Source organism: Scardinius erythrophthalmus, assembly GCF_964197995.2.
Source record: "Scardinius erythrophthalmus genome assembly, chromosome: 10".
In the NCBI taxonomy this organism is placed as follows: Eukaryota; Metazoa; Chordata; class Actinopteri; order Cypriniformes; family Leuciscidae; genus Scardinius; species Scardinius erythrophthalmus.
The window spans coordinates 14,896,617-14,919,662 of NC_138230.1; the positions used below are offsets into that span (position 1 = coordinate 14,896,617).

At 41.9% G+C, this 23,046-nt stretch overlaps 1 protein-coding gene across 1 annotated transcript; it reads right to left on the reverse strand.

The window, feature by feature from the left end:
• Nucleotides 1-6,712: 6,712 nt before the first annotated feature.
• On the reverse strand, nt 6,713-21,981 carry cacng8a (calcium channel, voltage-dependent, gamma subunit 8a; the record flags this gene model as incomplete). Its single annotated transcript, XM_081377407.1, has 6 exons — nt 21,933-21,981; nt 21,797-21,895; nt 18,348-18,575; nt 15,763-15,846; nt 8,033-8,173; nt 6,713-7,500 (listed from the first exon to the last, which is right to left on the reverse strand). The coding sequence occupies exons 2-6, from the start codon at nt 21,825-21,827 to the stop codon at nt 6,713-6,715; spliced, it is 1,272 nt and encodes a 423-aa protein (XP_081233533.1). The 5' UTR covers nt 21,828-21,895; nt 21,933-21,981.
• Nucleotides 21,982-23,046: the final 1,065 nt, after the last annotated feature.

Consider the following 23,046-nt stretch of genomic DNA (forward strand, 5'->3'; position numbering starts at 1 on the left):
GCCCCCGTTTGGACTACATCCCTCTACTTCCTTCTTTAATGACGTCAGTAGAACAGTTTTTTGACTAACCTCCGCCTACAGGAATGTTCCTTCAACTCAATTTGTTTATGTACTTGCGCACTTCTTATAACTTACTGTGTTTACTCAGCTCTTACGGTGATTTTCTGAAGTAAAACTGACGCTTCATCTTTTGTGTGATGTACAATAAACTTTATTAAACTCATCAGTATATGTTTGTTCATCATTCAGACAGCAGACTTGTAGGCTATTAATAAATAATGGATACATACAAGCAGATGACAAATACGTTATAATAACCGTAATTAAACTACTAAACTATACCTGTTTCATCTCTATACAGCACTCTGACTCTGTAGGCATTATTGTCCGACTCGAAATGAACACGTTACTGAGAGTTTCTGATATTATCATCATTCCGTGAGATGAAATTGTCCTGAGAGACTGAGCGCGAGCTCATGAAGCTCCGCCCCCTGTGTCATCCAGCAGCAGCTTATTTGCATTTAAAGGGCACACACTAAAACAGCGCGTTTTTCTGAGCCCCAAAAAAGGACAATTTAAACATGCTGTAAAAAATGATCTGTTGGGTATTTTGAGCTGAAACTTCACATACACACTCTGGGGACATCAGAGACTTATTTTACATCTTGTAAAAAGGGGCATAATACGGGACCTTTAAACCATAAATAGATGTCAAAGAGCTCCCTTGGGCCACAGATCTTGCCCTCTGTGCAACCAAGCAGGCGGTCCATGCCATTGGTCGTTCAATGGCTCCTATGATTGTAACGGAGCGGCACCTGTGGCTTAACCTCACATGGATCAAGGAGAGGGATAAAGCTTTTCTCCGGGAGGGATCGAGCTTTTCTCGAGGAGTGTTGCGCCTTCCAAAGCTATTACTAGGGCTGCATCCTTACAAGATGTCTGTGCTGCAGCAAGTTGGTCCTCTCCGAGCACATTCATCAGGTTCTACAGTCTGGATGCGGATTCAACCCTAGGGTCCTTCAGGGTTGATTGGGGACTTAGTCTGCGCTCAAAAACTGTCCGTGCAGAGACACGGCCTTGTTAGGCAGGCACTATCCCATTGCGTGGCGGTGATGGTATTCAAGCTGCAATGCCATGAGGAAATTCCACTCCGAAGGGAAACGTCTCAGGTTACGTACGTAACAGTTTCTTTGAGAAGGGAACAAGACACTGTGTCACATTTCCACGCCCTGGTCATGCCAGTGCACCTTCTTCAGACAATAAGAATCTGATGACACTGATTTCAGGTGTCTATTTATAGTTTCAGTGACGCACTACGCTGCATCACTGCATCCTCACGTTCGGCCAATCAGATTGGCATGTGTACACATGTGCATCAGACATTAGCTCAAACGGAAACGTTCCTATAGCATGAACGACATGAACCGGGCTACATGTATATTTTATTATTTATATATAAACTTGTTAGTCAGTCATTATCAGTGATTATCTTTATATATGCTCTCAGGTGTACACTTCTACAATTTTTGACTTGAAAGGTCTTAACGTACACATGCATTTTAATAAATTATATTAATGCATAACCATAAATAAAGAGTGGTGCAGATCTTTGTATGCACTGCTTCTTATCCTAAACCTTTTTTTGTGCATTTGCATCTATCCATGCACTTCAGTATTTGTCATATACAGCATGTGAAGTGACATCCATGCTGAAGCCGAGATTCTATTGCCTATTTCCATCCATCCGTTTCGGATGTTTGGCATGCTCTCTTGATGAATTACTGAGCTTGCCAATCATTGAGTGAACACAACCTTTCTTCTGACTTGGATGAATGCACATTTGATATAAATAATAAAACATTAACCACCTTGCCTTCATACCTTGTTTCTTTCTTTCACTGTCACATAGAAAGACATGTCATTTTCTTTTTTGACCTCCTTCCAGATTTCCATCTCCCTGTTCATCCCACTCATCTCATTTCCTCTCTCATGCTTCCTCTAAATTTAGAGCGTGGCCAATCGCGCTCTAGAGGACGCAAGCAACACAAACATGGATTAGAAGTGCAGTTCCCCTGTCTTACAGAGCACCCAAACCTCTCGTAGGAATATTGTGTGGTTGTATATATGGTGTGGGTGTCCTATATAAGTTTAGCTTTGGTTACATATCAGGTATCTTTACCTTCAGTGTGACCTAGATAAATCTTCAGGGCACAGCAACTGAATCTTCTGATGAGTTACAGCTTGTTTATGTTCGCCTATCTTTAAACTCTGCCCTTGCTAGCTTGACCTCTAAAAACTCTGCACTTACATTTGACACATACACTTTCAGCCAGCTAATGATCACTAACGGTATTCCAATGCATTGGACAGGATACCTGATCCTAAAGACCCCATGAAAATATTTGACGAGTACTGTTTTCTTGTGATGACGTATTTCTTTAAATAGCTAGTAGCCTCTATAGTTTACGTCACAGTTGTGAATCATTAATTGCTACTTGCTAAAGCTAGTCGGAAGCAGGTAGTATAAGGAGAAAGGACATTTTTATTCAGATAATTTTTATTGCATATACATTTCTAACAAACATATGATGCAGAATGTATCATAAATATTTTTGACCTGGTTTTCTAGAAGAGAAAGTCTATGAGCATTATGTGTGTAAATCTGCCACAAGTTCATTTTGTCAACTTTTAGGAGTACACATATAGATGACGACCTCAAACCTAATACACAAGCTACTACCAACTACTTCTTCCCAGATTCTGAAGTGCACATACAATCCCATTACTATCTAATGTGGCCATGGGAGAGGAGTTGTAAATAGAGTTCTGCAGGTATGGTGTATTTTTGTAAGCCAAACCTCAGAGTCAGCATTTTACCACTTCTGTTTTCCTATTTCTAAAGTCTTTGTTTTTTTTTAAATGGCTTTTTGGTTAAATATCAAAAATAAGGTAAACAGAATGTCTGCATCTGAAATCACATAGCCTACTTCCCTACTGTACATTAGGCCAAGAACAGTATGTGACAAAATAAGTATGTCTGAATTAACAGTACTCATAAAAGAGTAGGCAAAAAGTACCCGGGTGACCTACTACATTGGGCGAGATTCTGAAATGTACATACAATGAATACTTTACTATCCCATGAGGCAACAGGAGAGGATTTTGTGAATGGTGGTGAAGCGAAACAACTTATGCTGGAATGACAGCAAGGCGAATGTATAGGCTACGTCCAGATTACATTCATACTACACTGATACTATATAGAACATACTTTTTTAGTGGTCGTGAAGTAATTACTTGATATAAAATACAAAATAATTACCTACTTATACCAAATACGATCCTACTCACGAGAGTATACGATTTTGGACACAACCTTCGACAGTTAAGCAATGTAACTAAGGCTGTAGGTCACATGACAAAAGATCAAACCCTTTTAATGGTAGCTGTCAGACAGTATGCAACTTTGGAAACACCAATGAACTAAAAGCCACAATAAACAAACTTCCATTTTATTGGCTCCTCTACATCTTTTTGGTCTTGATGAATCTTTATACTGACACCTGTGTGGATGCATGGAATTTGTTTTAACTTCACCCCTAAGCTGTTTATGTTTTTCTGTGTAAAATTATGGTTACAGAAACGCGCTGATAAACCCGACTAAGACGTGCTTACAGCTCAAAGTCTACTTGATTTTTTTTTTTTTTTTTTTGCTAAACATACAGAGATGACATGTGTATGACATACAACTTTGTATACAATATATAAAATGTATTAATATGTTCAATGCCATCATAATACTAATGAGAAAAGAACAATGAGCTGAAAACTAAAATAAATAAATAAATAAAAAAGATAGAGAAAAAGAACACGAGGGAAAGATGTTAATCTATATATCAGTTAAATTGTACAAATGTTGTCATGTTATGTTTAAATAAGTTTCATAAGAAATGTTAGGTAATGCAGGGTCCAAAGATGAGATGGCAAGTTTTTTTGCAACAGTTATGTTAACAGCAATAATAAGATATTTCTGGTAATAACAGCTATTCAGCTGATGGACACCATGTTGCGTTGTCATGGAAACTTCCCAGGTGAAAATAATGAGGAAATTACATTGTCCTTCGTTGCTTCATCAAGTGCGTTCCAAACGGCTACATAACGTAAAGTGCCCTGCTCACTCCAAAGTCCCAACTTCAAGGGGTCTGCCGTCTGCCCTTCGAAGGGAGTAGGACATAAGGATTCTCACGAGCAATAAGCATGTCCCAGCTGGGTTCGTCACTTATTGGGGTCCCCCTGGAAACATTTCGGTTGTGGTCTGCTCTATTTGCAGCGCGTTTCTGTACTTGGTTGTGTTGTGAATATTTGGAGCACGTACACGTGTGTTGTGAAACTGATGAAGATGTTTTCTTAATTTGCGGGTGTTTTTCTATTTACATGTGTTTTTTTCAGTTGCAGAGCATTGAGCTCTCTAGGCCACTGTAGTAAAATACTAGTTTTATAATTATTTTTATTATTATTATTGTGTTCATTGTGTGATATGTGAATAAAGTTTGATCGTGACAACATCGTGTTTCATTGAAAATGAGTATTTTATTGCTGCTGTTTGTGGACAGGAGCTCTGTTGGTGCTGATTCAAACTATAACTCAGATTGATGACTGGCACACAGGTGACATTTTACTGCCTGTCTGACGCTTCTCTGAAAGGTATGTAGGCTATAGGAAGCCTAAGACTAAATATCTGTGTTGGAGTGAATGGACAAACGCAGTGCAAACATAAATGAGGCCCCTCAGTCAGCATTTTTTTTTTTTATATAAAACTGAATGTGACACACTAGAGAATTGTTTCTTTCAGTCATGTCCTTCCCTGGAGCAAGGCGCAGGCATTAATGCATTACTTTCTTTCAAATTACTCTTTTTGTGTGTGTGCGTGTGAAAAATGCATGTCTCCTGCGGCTAGTGAGGGCACTGGGCCGACTACCTATACAACATTTTAAGGCCTTTTGAGATACTTCATTTTGGCTAAATTCAAAGGGAGCCTCTCCAGAGAAAGTGATCCCAGAATGCTGAAAATCCAGGGAAATACTGATTAAAAATATATTTCATCAAATAATGTTAAAAATGAATTCATCTCACTTATTTGTGTATTTTTATGCTTGCATGCTATTAGCATTGCTTCGTTAGCTTAGCCAAATGCTATTGTTAACATCAAGGAATATGTGCTTTACATTGAGTTGCTGTCTATAAAAACATTTCAAATGGTCTTACGAATTTTCTTAAAAGACAGCTGCCTATGTAGTTTCTCTTTAAGGGACATCAACAGTGATGATTGATCATAAAGGTACTCCATGTATCCTTGGATACATGTTTTTGTACTCGTCCCATAGTTGTAAACTGGAAAATAATGAATTAATTAAAAGAAGGATGTTTCTTTGTCATGTCAAAATATGTGTGTAAAAACTGTGGAGTATCAAATCCTCCTTTAGTCCCCTCTGGGTCTTCCCTTTGACCCTTCTCTGTCATCCTAAATCCATCCACATGAGCACATACAGGCAATGCACACAAAGCCAAAAGGCAGAGCATTATGAATATATCATATATTAGATATGAATCATGCATACAAAGTTACAAATAAACATGAAAATAATGCTGCAGTCAAAACTGCTAACAGTATGCACACAGATCTCAGTTTTAGACATTCATAGAATATATCATAGTTTATTTTACCAAAAAAGTTTTTTTTTCTTTTTTTTCACACACACGCACACACAATTATATATATATATATTTATATTCATAATATACTATATATTTATTAGATTTTTTTGTCTTTTCTGGTGAGGTTTTTAGGTATACGTATTGCTCCCCTGGAATGAATGCCTTTCACTTCTGTATTCTGTCTTTCTTTTTCTCTTTTTGACTTCTAGTCTCAAAAGCAGCTATATTTGTTATCCCATCGTAACAATATTAAGACTGTTAATATGATAAATAAATCAAATATATTTATATGAAGACTTAACTACTTGTACACTTACGGTTACAATGAAAAATTCCACAGATCTAAATATTATTAATCTTTGTAAAAAAAAGAAAAAAAAAGAATAATAATTCATAATAGTAATAGTCGTCACATTCTCGCAGAATTAACACATGCTTGACACTGAATGACATTGTGAAATATTGTGTCAACATGTGCAAGAAAAAAATCACAGTTTAGTTCATCATTCGAAAGGAAATAAATTAAAATGGATACTTGCGAAAAAAAAAAAACTTGATAAAAATGTATAATGTTTAAGTTAACTCAGCAATAACAATTACCATAATAATAATAAAAACAACAACAACAACAACTATATTGGAATGCTAAATAAGTTACAGGAATAACCTGATGATAAAGCACTGGAATTGAAAGAGCTTGAAGAACCGAAAGATCACCATCACACACATCGAGTATTTCAACATGAATCAATAAGAAGTGCGGATGGAATTCTGTTACTCAAGTCACCATGTTCAAAAACAGAAATGGAGAGAAAAAAAGAGGATGTATTGCCTTCTTGTTCACTTCTATTTCGTCTTGTGAGCGGACCTTATTTCGTTTCTCAGCCCTTTCTTGCTCTTTTTGTCTCTCCCATTCTGCCACTTCTCGCTTTACTTGCAGTTCATTAAATCGCTTGTTTTCCCCGTCGCTCTCTTCCCTCCCTCCTCAAGCCTTTTGTTACACAGGTGTTGTTCTCCTGTTGAGAGTGTTAGTGTTTGAACTGTCTCCTTTTCCAAGTCGATCCAAGGTTCCCAGCCCTCGATCCCTCTCCATGGTGGCAGAGGAGCCAGCGGATAGCGGCGGCTGCTGGGGGCCGGAGGAAGACGAGGTATTGAGGGTGGCGTTGGCCGACGCGGCCAGGTTCGACTTGGAACGAGAAGGCAGCGTTCCCGTCATGAGCGCTCCTCCGTCTCCCTCCTTCGTCGGAAAGTAATTGTGCAGCTGGTAGAGTGTGGCACGGTCGACTGTGCCGTACATGGGTGGCTCCCCTTTCCTCCCCAGCGTGTACATCGATATATCTCCCATTCCTCCTCCAGAGTGTGTATGCGGATTGGGAAGCGTGGCTACCGAAAACGGTGGTGGGCCAGCGGCCAGGGGTGGGCCGAAGTTCTTGGGAGCGATGGCGGAGGTCGGGGACTGTTCGCGGGAGCGGGTCGGCTCCGCCGTGGAGCGCGAGCTGGAGCGGGAGGAGCGTCGGCGGAAGCGGTATCCCGGCAAGCGTAACACAGCGGAGGTCGTGCTGCGGAAGAGGTCAGTGCGCGAGCGGCAGCGCAGTTCTTTGTTGCGCTCGATGTAAATGTTGACAGCCAGCACACCTACAACTTCCGCCAGGATGAACGACAGGCCGCCGAAGTAGAAGGACCAGCCATAGGAGTAGTGCCACTTCTTGTCCTCGTCCTTTTTGGGGGAGATGTCGCTGAGCGCCGCAGAGATGTATACAATGACACCTATTATGTTGCTCAGGCCTGGATCAATTCAAGACAAAATGTTTTTTTTTCTGTTAGTTTAGATCAACAGATTAAAATTGAAATTAACAGATTAATTTTTAAAACAAAGCAAAGACTCAAAGAATCTGGAGGGAATTCACTTTTTAAATATTTTATATTTGTTAAAAATATTTTAACATTTTAAAAGTAAAAGAACTATTTAGTAAGACACTGAAATCTACGGAGCCACTAAAGGGACACGGTGAAGAAAGAAAATATTAGCTGGGAGAAAAAAAGTATTTTGTAATGCTTTTGTATTCTCAGGCAATTGTTTTGAGTTCCCCCAAGAAAGGTAAACTTGCTCGGGGGAAAGCAAAACGTTTGCAAGAGAACGCAAAAGCATTGACTTGTTATTATTTTTCCTCCCATCTCATATTATTTTCCACCACCATGTCTCCTTAGGGGCTCCGTAGAAATCCGACACACAAAAGTGTCTCAAAATTTTTGTGAATTCACCTCATCACAAATTTCTAAATTAGGAAGCTATATGTGTCATAATGAGAAATGTTACCTGCCACTACAAACAAAATGCCTGCTCCCAAAATGATGTGTCTTTTGGTCTTGTAGAACCGACTAGATGCCACACAAACTCCACCTAGCAGCAATAATATGGCACTGAGGATAGGAAATATACTGGATGCCCTGACTACACCTGAGAAGAGAAAAAAAAATGGCACAAATGAATGTTCAAATTGATTGTTATAAATAATTAATTGGTTTGAGTGGAGCCAACTCAAATAAAAAAAATAAGTTAAATGAAATTAACTTTTATGAGTACTTAGAACTTTCTTTTTCTTTTGAGTGCACAAAACTGACACATTTTAAGTAATCTGAATGGTTTCATTGTTTTGAGTTTTATTAACTTGTTTCTTTTAATTCAGACAAACTTAAATTGAACTGAAACTGGGCTGGGATTTCTATTTCCAAGCATGCTTTGCCATGACATTCGAAAGGGAAAGTAAATGCTAAAATTAAGTCTTATATAATGTTCCTCTTCAGTCGGTCAGTCGACACCACGTCGAGACCAATGAATAGGAATCTCTCTAGAGAGGCCAATCTACTTTGAGTGAAACTAAAACAAGCCAATACACATTTGCGTGCAATCATTTGCATCAGCTGTTCAGCCTCGCAGCGCGGGTATATAATGTGCAGCAGGTGCAACTGCACTTCAGCTTTTTGCTTCGGAGCCAAGCACTTCGATGCTCTCTTCAAACCTGACAAATCAGCTTTGTGAAACTTCAAGCCTCTTCAGGACCTCTCTACTTTGGTGCGGGCGTTACAGCACAGCAGCACGAGCGGTCTTTTTTCTCTCTCTTTGTTTTCTGTTTTTTGTTTTGTCTAAAGAGCAAACAAAAGCTGTTTTCACAGCTGGTAGGTGCGCAGGTGTGAGCGCTCAAAGGCTGTTTTCACAGCTGGTACCAGCGAGAGAGAGACAGCTCGCAGACAGGTGCACATTCCTGTCTGTGTTCGCGGTGACCGCGAACACAGACAGGTTTGCGGTCTGGTAGCTAGCTTGTCAGACAGCTTTCACAGCTGGTACCAGTGAGCGCAGTCCCTAAAAGAGCTTACACAGATAGAACACGTCTTTTTAAAGATGACTTTCTATCTGTGTGTTTCTGGATGTGGTCGTTACCTGGGGTCACGAGATGGTTACGATCGCTGCCTCGTGTGTCTGGGACTCGAACACACCGAGGCAGTTTTGTGGATGAGTCATGTACCCATTGTGGGAAGATGACCATCACAGAGCTGCGGTCGAGACTCGTTCCTGCAAATGGGTCCTGCAAATGAGTCCCCGTGCCTCGGGCAGTAGAGCGGGAGGTTTACGGTGAGCGCGCTTCCTTCGGGGAACCAACCCCCTAGGAGCCCTCACCCCTCTCACGCTCCGCAGCCAGTTGAGCCGCCAATGGAGCGCGATGGACCATCCTCGAGGTGTGTACGAGTCGTCTACTTTGGTGCTCCCCGCGACGATCAGATGTCGATCGCTGCATCGGAGGGTGGATCAGACCTCTCCGCAGATGATGACTCGGTGCCGCTACCTCCTTCGTGTCAGTGGTGCCCGAGACGGACCCGGAGATGATGGCCATGCTTTCCCGGGCCACCAACAGGGTAGGGCTCGTGTGGAACCCTCCACCGTGTCCCGAGATCCACCAGTATCTCAGGGTGGCGCACGCTGGTTCTCAGCAACTCACCCCAGTGCCTTTCTCCCCGGAAGTGCATGAGGAGCTTATGGGGACATGGACGGCACCTTTTACTGCCAGAAAACATCCTTGATGGCGGGGCAGCTATGGGATAGACGCTTTTCCCGCCAGTGGAGCGGGAGCTGTGCCCTACCTCCACTTGGCGCGGAGAACCGTGTCTTCCTTCCCGGGCCTGTAAGTACTCGTCGGATCTATCCGGCAAGGCTTACAAGGCCTGTGGGGAAGCTGCCTCTGCCATGCACGCCATGGCGTTGCTGCAGGTCCATCAGGCCAAGGCACTGAAGGTCCTGCACGAGGGTCGTCATGATCCCCTAGTTATTCAGGAACTTCGTACCGCGACGGACCTCACGCTTCGTGTGACGAAGGTGACCGTGCGGTCGGTGGGTCGTGCGATGTCCACCTTTGTGGTGCAGGAAAGCCATCTGACAGACAAGACAAGCTCCGGTTCCTTAACTCCTCCGTGTCCCAGACCGGCCTCTTCGGCGGCACAGTCAAGAACTTCGCCCAGCAGTTCTCAGCTGAACAAAAGCAGAATGAGGCCATTAAGCACATCCAGCCGTGGCGGCCAGCTGCTGCCTCCACCCCACCGACCGCGGCCCCTCAGTCTGCTCGTCGCCTGGGACGTCCTCCTGCGTCTGCCCCTGCTCCCGCGCTGCAGCAGCAGCCTCCACCTAAATGGTGCCATGGAGCCAGTCGCAGGCAGGCCGTCCCGTCCATCCAGGCCCCCGCCAAGAAAGGTGGCAAAGTCAGGGGGAAGCGGCCCTAGGATGGGCGATCCAGAGATGGATGGGACTGCTCTCCAGGAGACGGTGACCGCACCGCTCCCTCCCTCGGAAGAGGACTGGGTGGAAAATCTTCTTTTTCCTTTTATTTGTGTTCCGCCACTGGCCTCAAAACCAACGGTACCCAAATTTTCAATAAAAGAGCAGTTTCCTTCATCTCTGGGTCCGAAGAGGGCCCAGAGAGCAGTTGGGGGAGAGAATCCACATCACTCTCATCCGCCTCTTCTATCACCAGCGGGCAGCAGTGTGCGGTTCGAGAACACAACCAAGCCGCCTCCTGCACCTCCTGCCTTGTGGAACCAGGTAAGTGTGCACAGCACACTCAGACTCCGCTACAGGCCGCCTCCCAGAGAGAGCCTCCTGAGCCGAGTCCCTGTGTTCCACCTCGCTTCCCCACTCCGGGTACGCCTACGGTCCCTTTGGTCCCGCTTGTACGTTCTCTGCAAGCCTGGTTAGCGCTCCCCAGTCCATCTAGCAGGCTCATTCGGACCATCAGGCTCGGCTATGCGATTCAGTTCACCCGACGTCCCCCCAAGGTTCAGGCCATCCACTCCACTACAGTGAGAGCAGCCGATGCCCATGTCTTGCAGGCGGAGATCGCAGTACTACTAGCGAAGGACGCGATAGAGCCGGTCCCTCCAGCCGATATGAGGTCAGGGCACTACAGTCTCTACTTTAACCCTCTGGGGACCAAAAACGCGCCGGCGCGTTTTGCTCGTTTTTTTTTTTAGCAATGAAAATAAACACTAAATGCTCTGTTAATTTTGATCTTTCATTTTCGTGTAATACATCAAACGATCCTGTTCAGTTTCTATTTTTTTTCTGTATACTCACAATAAAAATAAAGTGTTTTGCTTTTTGACAAATAAAGAAAAATTAACATGATGCGATTTCTGCCTTCTCACTGTCAGTAAACTCCCATTTGAAACGCGTTCGAAAATGATCTATAACTCCGCGAAAATTCAGTCAAACAGGCAAACAGACCCACGGGCATAAAGCTTGAGATCGCATCTGTTAAATGAAGTAACTTATATAAAAAACAAATATTCTCATCTTCTGTAATCTGTATAAAAAGAGAGCGACTCCAGTCGAGCTCATTACGAGCTAATTCACAGTAATGTGACCACTCCCCGGAGAGCGCGTGCTATTCAAACGCAAATTCTGAGAACTATTGAAGATCTGTGAAACGCCCACATCAGCTGTAAACAAAGCGCGTCGCGATCGAGTGAGGCATAATATAGCTTACCTTATGGAGAAAAGATTCCTCAGAACAGTGCTGATATGAGGAACAATATATCCTGATATGAGGAGCAGATCCCGCTGAGGAGTGAGGTAGGCTGTTTTCTTTTCTCAAGTGTGGAATAACGTTATGGAATAACGTTATGGAATAACGTTAGTGTAGGCCTATGCAAACCGCAAAAAGATGAATCGCATTTCTATAATATGACTCGCCTTTCTGTGAGATGAATGAAGGGTACATATTTGTAAAGACTGTTTAGCCTAAATATAAATCGCGCGTCTGTGTGTGAAAGAATAAACTGCTTTGCTAGCCTACTGAGATGAGTAAAAATCGACTGGAATATGTTGAAATAAAATGTATTTGTATAAGCAACGTATTAAACGGCAAATTAGCATTTATATGCCCTAATATTTCATAAAAACAACGTTACAGTCAGTCACTTGTTGACTAGATTTGGGTACAGTTTTTAGGCTACTGTAAAATATACTGCCACATAAAATAAGCTTTTGTTTAGCAATTTCTGCTCATATCTAACGTTTTATATATATATATATATATATATATATATATATATATATATATTTGTCAAAAATAAAGTCATAGACTAAGATGTTAGATGTTCCAATGCGGCTATATTCAAACTAATGAATACATATGATAAAATGTAGGCCTATAATCTTTTTTCTTTTTCTTTTTTACAAAGAAAGAGTACACTTGAAATATTGTTGAAATTGTAATTATTGTTGTAATTGTAACATTTTTAATAAAATAGCAAAACATATTTACAAGAGAGATGTAAGCAAAATCTTAAATGGTCAATATAAGTCTTCTTCTAAATACATCCTTTGTCTTTGCATTGTGGCTCAGTCAGTGTCACACCTGAAAGAATGGCTCATTAGGCAGAGTCATTATGCAGAGTGGGTGTGAACTACTCCTCCCCCTCGCATATTGGCTTTCCAAGCAAAACCTGTTTTACACCATTTAAATCAATGTATTTTTTTTTTGTGAACGATAAAGCAAGACTATTTTCATATAATTTTGAAGCTAGAACTCAAAGGGACCACATCCATTGGTCAAAAGTCTTGTGGACACATATTTAATATGTGTTTTGTGGTCTTAATTCAGCAACTTTCATTTTTATTTTTTCCAATAACCACGCATAAACATTATTCTATTAAAAATACAAACATCTACATACAAGCTGCTCGCATATTATGGTAGCCCTGTTTGTGCTATATATAGTGAATTTACACCTTTGTCATTAACATGTTTATAAATAACTGAAAAAAGCACAAATGTCAAGGCATGTCAGAACATCTCAAGGGCCCCACAAACACCTTGGTCCCCAGAGGGTTAATGTACCCAAGAAAGGTGGTGGGTTACGACCGATCTTGGACCTGCGACTTTTGAATCTTTTGAGCCTCCACAAGCTACCGTTCAAAATTCTCACGCAGAAACGCATTTTCGAATGCATCCGTACCCAAGATTGGTTTGCAGTGGTTGACCTGAAGGACGCATACTTTCATGTCTCGATTCTTCCTCGACACAGGCCGTTTCTGCGCTTTGCATTCGAGGGTCGAGCATATCAGTACAAGGTCCTGCCCTTCGGGCTGTCCCTGTCTCCCCGTGTCATCACGAAAGTCACGGAGGGGGCCCTTGTTCCCATGAGAGAACAGGGCGTTCGCATCCTCAACTATCTCGACAACTGGCTCATACTAGCACACTCTCGAGATCAGTTATGCGAACACAGGGACCTTGTGCTCAGGCACCTCCGCCTGCTGGGCCTTCAGGCCAACTGGGAAAAGAGCAAACTCGCCCCCGTGCAGAGGATCTCTTTTCTCGGTATGGAGTTGGATTCGGTTGGATTCAGCCCGTGGTCAAACCCCTCATTCCTGCGGGCAGGAGTCCCCTTGGAACAGGTGTCCAGGCATGTTGTGGTATTCACAGATGCCTCTGCCACCGGCTGAGGTGCCACATACAATGGGCATGCAGTGTCAGGGGTGTGGACGGGCCCCCAACTGCATTGGCACATCAACTGCCTCGAGTTGCTAGCAATATGTCTCGCTCTGAGCCACTGGGGAGGGCCACTTCAGGGCAGGTACGTGCTGATCCGTACGGACAACACAGTGACCGTTGCGTACATCGACCAAAAAGGCGGTCTACGCTCCTGTCGCATCTCACAACTCGCCAGCCATCTCCTCCTCTGGAGTCAGAAGCATCTGAGGTCGCTTCGAGCCATGTATGTCCCCGGGGTGCTCAACCGTGTGGCCGACGAGCTGTCACGAGCTAAGCACTGTTCTTTTCGCCGAGAAGACCCCCGAAGATGTTCGATAGGGTCCGTGTTTTCCTTCTTGCAGCAAGGGTTGGAGCGTAGACTGTCTCCCTCCACCCTCAGAGTACATGCTACCGCTATTTCAGCTTATCATGACCACATAGATGGCAAAACAGTAGGAAAGCATGACCTGGTCGTCAGGTTTCTTAGGGAGGCAAGATGATTCCCTTGGTACTTCGAGCACTTCAGGATGCTCCCTTTGTGCCTTTGCAATCAGCAGACTTAAAGCTTCTTTCCATGAAGACTTGCTGGTTGCACTGGCCTCTGTCAAGAGGGTAGGGGACCTGCGCGCATTTTCGGTCGACAGATCGTGCCTAGAGTTCGGGCCGGGTGACAACTACGTTGTACTGAGACCCCGGCTTGGCTACGTGCTCAAGGTTCCTACCACTCCCTTCAGGGACAAGGTAGTGAACCTGCAAGCGCTGCCCCTGGAGGAGGCAGACCCAGCCCTGGCTTTGCTAAGTCCCGTTCGCGCTCTGTGTGTAGAGCCGGTCGCCTCCCGTGTTCTCACCTTAAACGGGTAGAAGCACTAAGAGGCCCGGCTCTGTCAGATTGCTGCACCCTACTGTGCACCCTTATTACTCCAGAGTAAAAAACCTGTTGAGTCCTCCAACACCCTCGGCCCGGACATGGCGGAGCGTCCGGCGCGAGGCCTTTATCCGTTGAATCCTTGAGAACCGGATCTAGGCTGGGCTACATATGTGTGACCCTACGGGGATCCCATATGTGTATATTCCTCCATGGCTGCTCCTAATGGAAGCCGTGTCTTTCCCTTGGGCTAAGTCACCCACTATTTCATATGTAGTACAACCTTCGGGCTAGTCCATATGTATTCCCCATCCTCCTATCGTCCTTCCAGACAAGAAGGGGTAGAGGCTTGCACAGGGTGCTGGATGGGGTGCAGCACCTGTGGCCCTTTGGTAGGGATTCCTATTCGTCGGTCTCGACATGGTGTCGACTGACCGACTGAAGAGGAACGTCTCGGTTACATAATGGTAACCCTCGTTCCCTGAAGGAGGGAACGGAGACGCCACGTCCCGTTGCCAAATCTGCTGCTGCCCGCCGGGGCGGCCAGCTTTTCAGGCTTGGCTCCTCAGCAAAAAACTTAAGTACAATCGCACCTGCTGCTCATTATATACCTGCACTGCGAGGCTGAACAGCTGATGCAAATGATTGCACGCCAATGTGTATTGGCTTGTTTTAGTTTCACTCGAAACTGGAGGGGGAGGGGGATGCATCATGTGACGAGTGAAGCATGAGCTTAGTTTGAGAACAGATATATGTTAAATGTTTTATATTGTTGTACTCATTTAGAAAAAGCTTTACTATGCTAATGCTATCAACGTATTGTGTAACCAATTAGCATGGTAGCATTTATTGAATTAGCAAGATAAAGCTATAGCCAGGTTTCCACTACTAAAAATATTTCAGTTCTGAGTACGTGATCATTTTAAGTTATGTTTAGCTTACTCAAATATTTCAAGTTAAGAGCAATTAAAATATATCAAGTACAAAATAAAAATCTGCAAGTTCTGCTTACCTAAACTTTAAATTTCTTACCTTAAAAAAAAGTGATGTAACTGATTATCTCAAATTTTTAGAGTTTTGCCAATTTATTCGGGTTTACAGTGTACCCTTATATGCATCTTATATGCCAAAAACATGCACAAATAAACACTCTTGACTCACGTAAAAGGTACTCTGCAGCATCCTGGTCATAATCAGCATCATCTGGGAAATGATTAATCTGGGAACACACTCCTCTCTTCAGTCCTAAAGAGAATGAGAGAGAGATCCTTCAAAAGTGTCACCATATTTTCTGGTTTCTGAACAAACTAAATAAAGTAGCACTTTAAATAAAAATTGACAAAAGGCCAAAAGAAAAAAAAGTGGTCTGAATGGAGTTCAGTCAAACAGTCGGTGAGGTGTTTTATTCTAAATAGATTCAGAGTAGATGTCAATGGCTGTGAGTCACCCCAGGTCAAAGGCGTCATGTGGTGCTCTCTCTCTCGTGTGATTTAAACCTTCCATTCATTTTAGACAACATGTTGGTGCACTGCATATTCCCAGTGTCTTCCAGTGCTTGCTGTCTTAATTTAATGCCAAGGGTATTATTTTCACACCTGGCTCGTTCGGTGCATTTGTCTCGGAACCTGGTGCGGTTTCTCCCTTAGTTCGGTTTATACAGCATAGATCACCTGAATGAGATGGTTTTGGCCCGACTGATAACGAACTCTGGGGTGGTTCGGTTGACGTGAGAAAGCAATCCGACCCAACGGACCCCGTTTTTTCTCTGAATAAAGCAGATTTACTTGTATGTACAGCTGGCTAATCAGAGGTCTGTAATCTGTGTCTGTATAAAATGACTGCAGAGAGCGACGAAAGGCTATGAAGGAAAGGTTGTGCGGAAAGCCCTTAAATGGAAATTATTTTGACGTTAACCTTGTTCACATGGCCGCTCATTTAGACTACTCCAAATTCACTAACATTAGAACGAGGTTAAGAACAAATTCATGTGCGTACGCATGTGTTGTGAATTAGGCAGAGATTTTTCGTGAGAAGTTCTCAACATACGGAATAAAAATATTAAAACATATATAGTGGAAATCAGAGCCATAGCCATGTGGGTAGTGCTCTGACACATAGCGCAGTAACGCTTCGGCAACCTGAGTTTGAGTCCCAGTTTGTGGTCCTTACCACAGTCCCTGTCCCTCATTGACTGTCCTATCCAAAGGCAAAAATGTCCAAAAATATAACTTAATAATAATAATAACAAAAACATACATACAAGTGGACTATGTAATTTTGTTATAAACCCTATTAATAAACATTTCCCTCAAAAATCAGACTAGTTTACATTATATAAAGCAGAGAACAAAAGTGAGCAATATAATAAGTCAAAATGACTGTTTTTGTCTGGTTTGATTATTCTGCAAATGCAATGAGAGCACTGCAGGCACCTTTGACCTGCAATGACTCATCACATAATCATAGCCATTGACATGTACTCTTCAGGTTTCTAATGCAAATGTGGAAAATACAGCCCATGTTTGTTTAAAACCTGTCTCTTGAGACCTGGCTAGAGCAAAGGAGGTACTGTGTACTGTTAAATCAACTAGCTTAATGTGAATACCCCACATTGCAGAGCCCAGTGGCTAAATGGATCTGGAGGCCACGCTTGACACAATGCCTTTGGTAACTTTACAGTAACCCTAAATCTAGACAGTGAAATCAGTTTGTGTTAGGGTTCTGAGTGGTTTTGTTTCCTCTGGTTTTGTTTCCTACTATATATCACAAGCATGTAAAATTATCCTGATATATAATATTAGTGAATCAACCTGCATTAGGTTACACCAATGAAAGTAATTTCCAGTCAGGAAGAAATAGATCCTTTGAATGACTGTAGAAGCAGATGGCCAAAATTTTATCGCAAGTTGACACATTGGTAGACTACAATATTGAAAAACTTGTTGAAACTGATTGTGATCACGTTAAAGTTGCAATGAAAATTTGCACATTTTCATTGCAACTTTAACGTGATCACAATCAGCTTCAACAAGTTTTTCAACAAATAAATGTAGCCTTCATGAGCAAGAGACTTCTTTCTAAACCATTAAACAATCTAAACTCAATCCCCGCCAGTGTTTTGTAAAAAAGTTGCCAGCCGCCAGCGTTTTTGATCATTTTTACAAAAATTTCATGGCCCCCAGAATATTTTATTGTATGAATATCTGAACATGCAATATGTCAAAAGAAAGAAGAGATCATCTGCTTTTAAACAACAACAAAACGTTTTATTCTAGCTTCATGCATTATTTTTCATCAACACTTGAATGTGGGTAAGTTTCATAAAAAAAAATCTTGCAAATTGCAATGCATTTATCACTTGTTTCTGCTCCTTTTTTTCCTGTGTTTTGATCCAGAGATTCTTTACTCTTTCAGAAGATGCGTAAAAGCGCCCCATACTGTATAGCAGTGAAAACAGGGAGAGCCGGAAAATTCTGTCAATGGCGGGGAAAGAGTTAATGACCCCAAACATGTGGTACACAAATAATGTATATTAAGTGGTACAGTTCAAAACAGAGCTGCAAAAAATGAAATGTTAGGCCATCCAGACTGTATACCACAAGCTCAAATCCAACCATTTTCCCTTCATGAATCACTTATGCAAACTGCACAGGTGGGGACCTCCTTCATGCATCATTTCCCCCTCACATACATCCATACATGACCCAATCCTTCACCCCCACACATAAACACAGCCGTTCACTTACCTTCCAGGCAGCAAATCCTCCAAAGGCCGGAGTGGGTGAGAGCTCCAGGATCCTTCTTGTCCTTGTTGTGTGGGTCATCCTGAGAGGAGTTGGCAGTGCTGTTGCAGATAAAGGCCCGAGCATACAGCCAGTAGTCCGTGCCAATGGCCACGGTCATCAAGGCGAAGGCTGCGAATGCTCCCACAGTGGCGAGAAGCACCTGAATTCCCCGCTCGCACCACACCATGGCTGGAGTCATAAACAAAAACACAGCTGTGGTCAAACGAGGGGATAAGAGAGCGTGAACAGGAACCTGAGTGAAGTGGAAACAGTTAAAAAGTATGAATAACCGCATAAAGAAAGATTGAAATCGGAGCCCAAGGTTACAGGAAGACGTAGATGAGATGAGTGTGTGATCCTTCTGAAGTGTTGGAAGATCAGTTCATGAGGACATTTTGAACCCAGATGCAAAAATTGTCATCAGTGTGCCCAAGTATAAGCTACTAAGATCATGAACAAACGCCAATGCAACACTGGAAAAGAACGCACATTTCAGAATATAGTATAACATAAAAAACCTTAAGAGACAAATATCAAAATACAATGCAGAGGCCAGAAAGGTCATATCTTTTAGATCATATCCAAATAGTCCTATTGGGAATGTGCCAGGCAGCTATTGTGAACAGTCACGAGACAGTTGTAATTGAGATTTCTTTGCATGGATAGATCTTTTATATGGAGCAATTCAAGCATGTTGATATGGACAAAACACATTTAGGGCTACGGTCCATTGCTTTCTTGTAGAAGATTAGATTATTTGTTATTAATAAAGATAAATATGTCAGCTGACTGCATGTCTACTGCAAAAAAAAACAAAAAAACATAGCTGAACCAAAATCTGTCTGTTCAAAAAAATCACAAAAAGATCTCATACACTGCTATATTAAGTATGAGTACAATCATGTGATCGATATTTTATGTTTAATACAATGCTTATTTCAGTAACAATGATACAAATAAGAGTGAATATACATGGCCATCATTTCTTAACAACAAACTATCAAATTGTCTTCTTTTTTGTAAAAAAAAAAAAAAAAAATGGTTCATTAACATATTAAGGGAACGTTTACACGACAACAATATGCTTAAAACAGAGAAGTTTTTCCTTTGAATTTTCCGCGCACAGACGACGCCATTGTCAAAACGATCCTCATTCACACACGGACTAAAAACCCTGTATTCTGCTGCCAGGCCATTAGAGGGCGATGAAAAACTATGGACTGACCACGTAATCCACATGTGCATGACTTCATCGTCTTCAGAGATTCGCGTTCTTGTAGTTTACACGGAGTCCGTTTTCAAAAACTTGCACCTTGAAACCCGTTTTCAAAAGTTTGTGTTTTCAGACACCCAAAACGCTGTTGTAGTGTAAATGAATGGCCAAAAAGCATAAAAAGTTTTACGTTTTTAGTTGAAAATTAGTCTATAAGTCTATTACGTATTTGTTGGAGTGGTTTAAATACACATAACAAAATAACATAATGACCACAAGCATGAAAATCCAGCCCATCTTTTCAACATTTTTACAAATACAAATATATATTTTTTACTAGATTAGCTTGACGTTTGTTTTGTTACAGTGCAGAACAAAAATCGGCACTATATATCTTATACAGTCTATATATATCATGGTACGGACATCACGATTCAGTACATACAGTCAGATGACGAATACAATCAGTCACAGGCGATCCACACTCCAATCCAGAAGGGGGCGTGCGTGGTAATGCTGTTTGTTAACCGTCAAAACAGGAAAAGGAGCAGAAGAAGAAGAGACGCTCTATGCACCCATAGATATCATATAAACTAAAGGCTAGATGTCTTAAGGCGGAGTCACTTCCGGCATCACCGGCGGCCATCTTACCACAGGGCTCTGTGAATTAAGGTGAGTGATCAGCACGCACACAAATCCTCTTATCTCGCTGAAATCTGGACGGATTTAAAAACAGTTTGGTTTCTTACAAACGTTATTAACGTGGCTATAATTCTGAATGCTTAAGCATTTTGAACATAATTATTCATATGTATGCAGTGTTATAACTACATCTCCGACGTCTATAACAAACCAAACCGTTTGAAAATCGGTAGAAAATTGAGCAAGTTATGGTTATTTAAAAGTACATGCACCATGTTACGAGTGAGCGAGCACCCTGTGGTAAGATGGCCGCCGTGTGCGGACGTCGACCTCCATTGGCCAGCAGCGCGCACGAGACATCTAGCCTTTATATGATATCTATGTATGCACCAACCCAAAACAAGAGTTCAGATGCTTGAGCTTGCTAGTAGCCTCTACGCTGAGTTTCGGTTTATTTTTGTGACGTGCTTCACAAACTTCATGGAAAGGAAACTGAGACGGCAGAAAGCACATCCTGTTTTTCTTTATTTTACAAAAGCGCAATGTTTTGTTTTTATTGTGAGTGTACACAGATAAAAATAGACCCTTTACAGTTTCTAATGATTTCTTACTCTTATCTACATGACCATAACTGACGGAGTATTTTAAAGTGTTTTCGCTGTTATAATGAGAGAGAATCATTTGGCATTGTGCCGATTTGTGTCGTGGAAGTCTCACTACAGTCCAGTGATGAAATGCATGTCCTGGAAATGGGAAACCTCAGGTGCCGCTTCACTCGCTGCCTCCTCGTGGAAAGGTGAAGTAGGTTCAGATGTAAATGCCACTTTTTCTCCTTCTCGCTCATCTTTCCATGATTTCTTGAAAAAGCGTAATATTGAACTTTGTGCATTCGCCATTGTCACCTTGGCGAGAGTCATGTTAATGAACTCTCAAGCGCAAAGAAAATAACAGTGTAGGCTACGCACATCACGCCACTAATGAATCAAAATCGAACCAAGTTCGAAATATTAAAAAGTTTGTATATATATATATATATATATATATATATATATACAAACACATATATACACACACACATATACACACATATATATCTATCTATCTATCTATCTATCTATCTATATATACAGTGTATATATATATATATATATATATATATATATATAATGTTTAAGTACAATATAACATGTTTTCAGGATCTGAAAGTAGCACCGATATGTTACCATGGACAACGGTGAACTACACAATTTAGCGGCTATAATACAAAAATATGTTACTGCTCCACAATTGACCAATCGAGAATTCCAGATAGAGAGCTAAGTAATAAAAGACACAGTGAACTCAAAGCATAATGCATGAACTATGAACTCTTCTGGAGCATCTTAAGATGTCTGCACAAAAGTTTCCTGATAAGACAACAGTAAGCTGAAAATGATGCTGTCATACAGTGCAACACATTGAGACTCACTCAAGAGCATTTCACTAAACATGATGACAAGCATTAGACACGGTGGTCTCAGCACAGCACTGGCGGCCATTAATGAGATCTGATTACCTGGAGGAATGTGTCTTCCCTTCCCATCCATCCCTGCAGCTCTCCAATCCTTGTCACTGAATATTGTGCCGACCAGAACGTCCAAGCAGCATCCATCGACTGTTATCCCTCGCTTTTTCTTTCCCCCTTCTTTCACACACCCCTCTGCTCACTCTCTCTCTCTCTCTCTCTCTCTCTCTCTCTCTCTCTTTCTTTCTTTCTTTCTTTCTTTCTCTCTCCCCCTGTCTCCTGCCCGTGGGTGGGTGTAGATTTTCTAGGTTTCGCTGCTTTTCTCCTCTTAGAGAGATTTCATGGCAGGAATCCTACTGCTTCTCCTCCTGAGGAGAAAAAAAAAAGAGAATAGAGAGACAGAACACGTTTAAGGTACATGCTGGAGAAAAACAACAGCTCGAGAGTGTGTTAGTGCCATTAAATTATCATTATCATGACACCAGTACGGTTTACGTGTATTTCATCCAGACGAGCAGTGAATCTCCCATACATCGCCCATACATCCGCGGGAAGAGTAAGGGATATATAAAGAAAAAGAGAATAGAGAGAAAGCAAAGACAGAGCGTGCGCCATTCCGTCACCATGGCAACAGCGCATTCTGAAGTCGAGAACAGAACAGGATGGTGTGTGTGATGTTGGTGAGTGAGGTGATGCTAGTGTGTGTGTGTGTGTGTGTGTGTGTGTGTGTGTGTGTGTGTGTGTGTGGGGTGGGGTGGGGGGTTGGTGGTATTCATCATAACATACCTAGTGATTTGCCAAACCCTGGACTGTCATGGATGTTCAGAATGCACCTGGTGTGTGCTTTTGATCAACACTCTTTACTGACCGTGTGGTGATGCGGTAATGACATGCACAGCGAGGACAGCTGATCTGTTTCCCCCCATGCTCACTCTAATAGGCAGTTACTTAGAGTTCTGTTCTGTTATGTTCAGAGTCTTGTGTCACTCTTGCTCATTCTCAGAAACAGGAACCCAAATTGGTAACAAACATCACAGCCAGACACACAGAAAGGAAGTTACACAGTGTTTAGGAACGAAATAAGTTAACACAAAAATCAAAAATCCTCCAGGAATATACAAATGAATATACCCTGGTGACTATAAAAAAAACTATAAAAAAGGTTTAATATAGAATTATAGTAAGAATAAAGCATTAATTGATTATTAATAATACTATTATTACTATAAATACTATTATTGTTATTATGCCAAAATCAATAATTTAATTTATAATGTAAATTTATTGATAAAATAATAAAT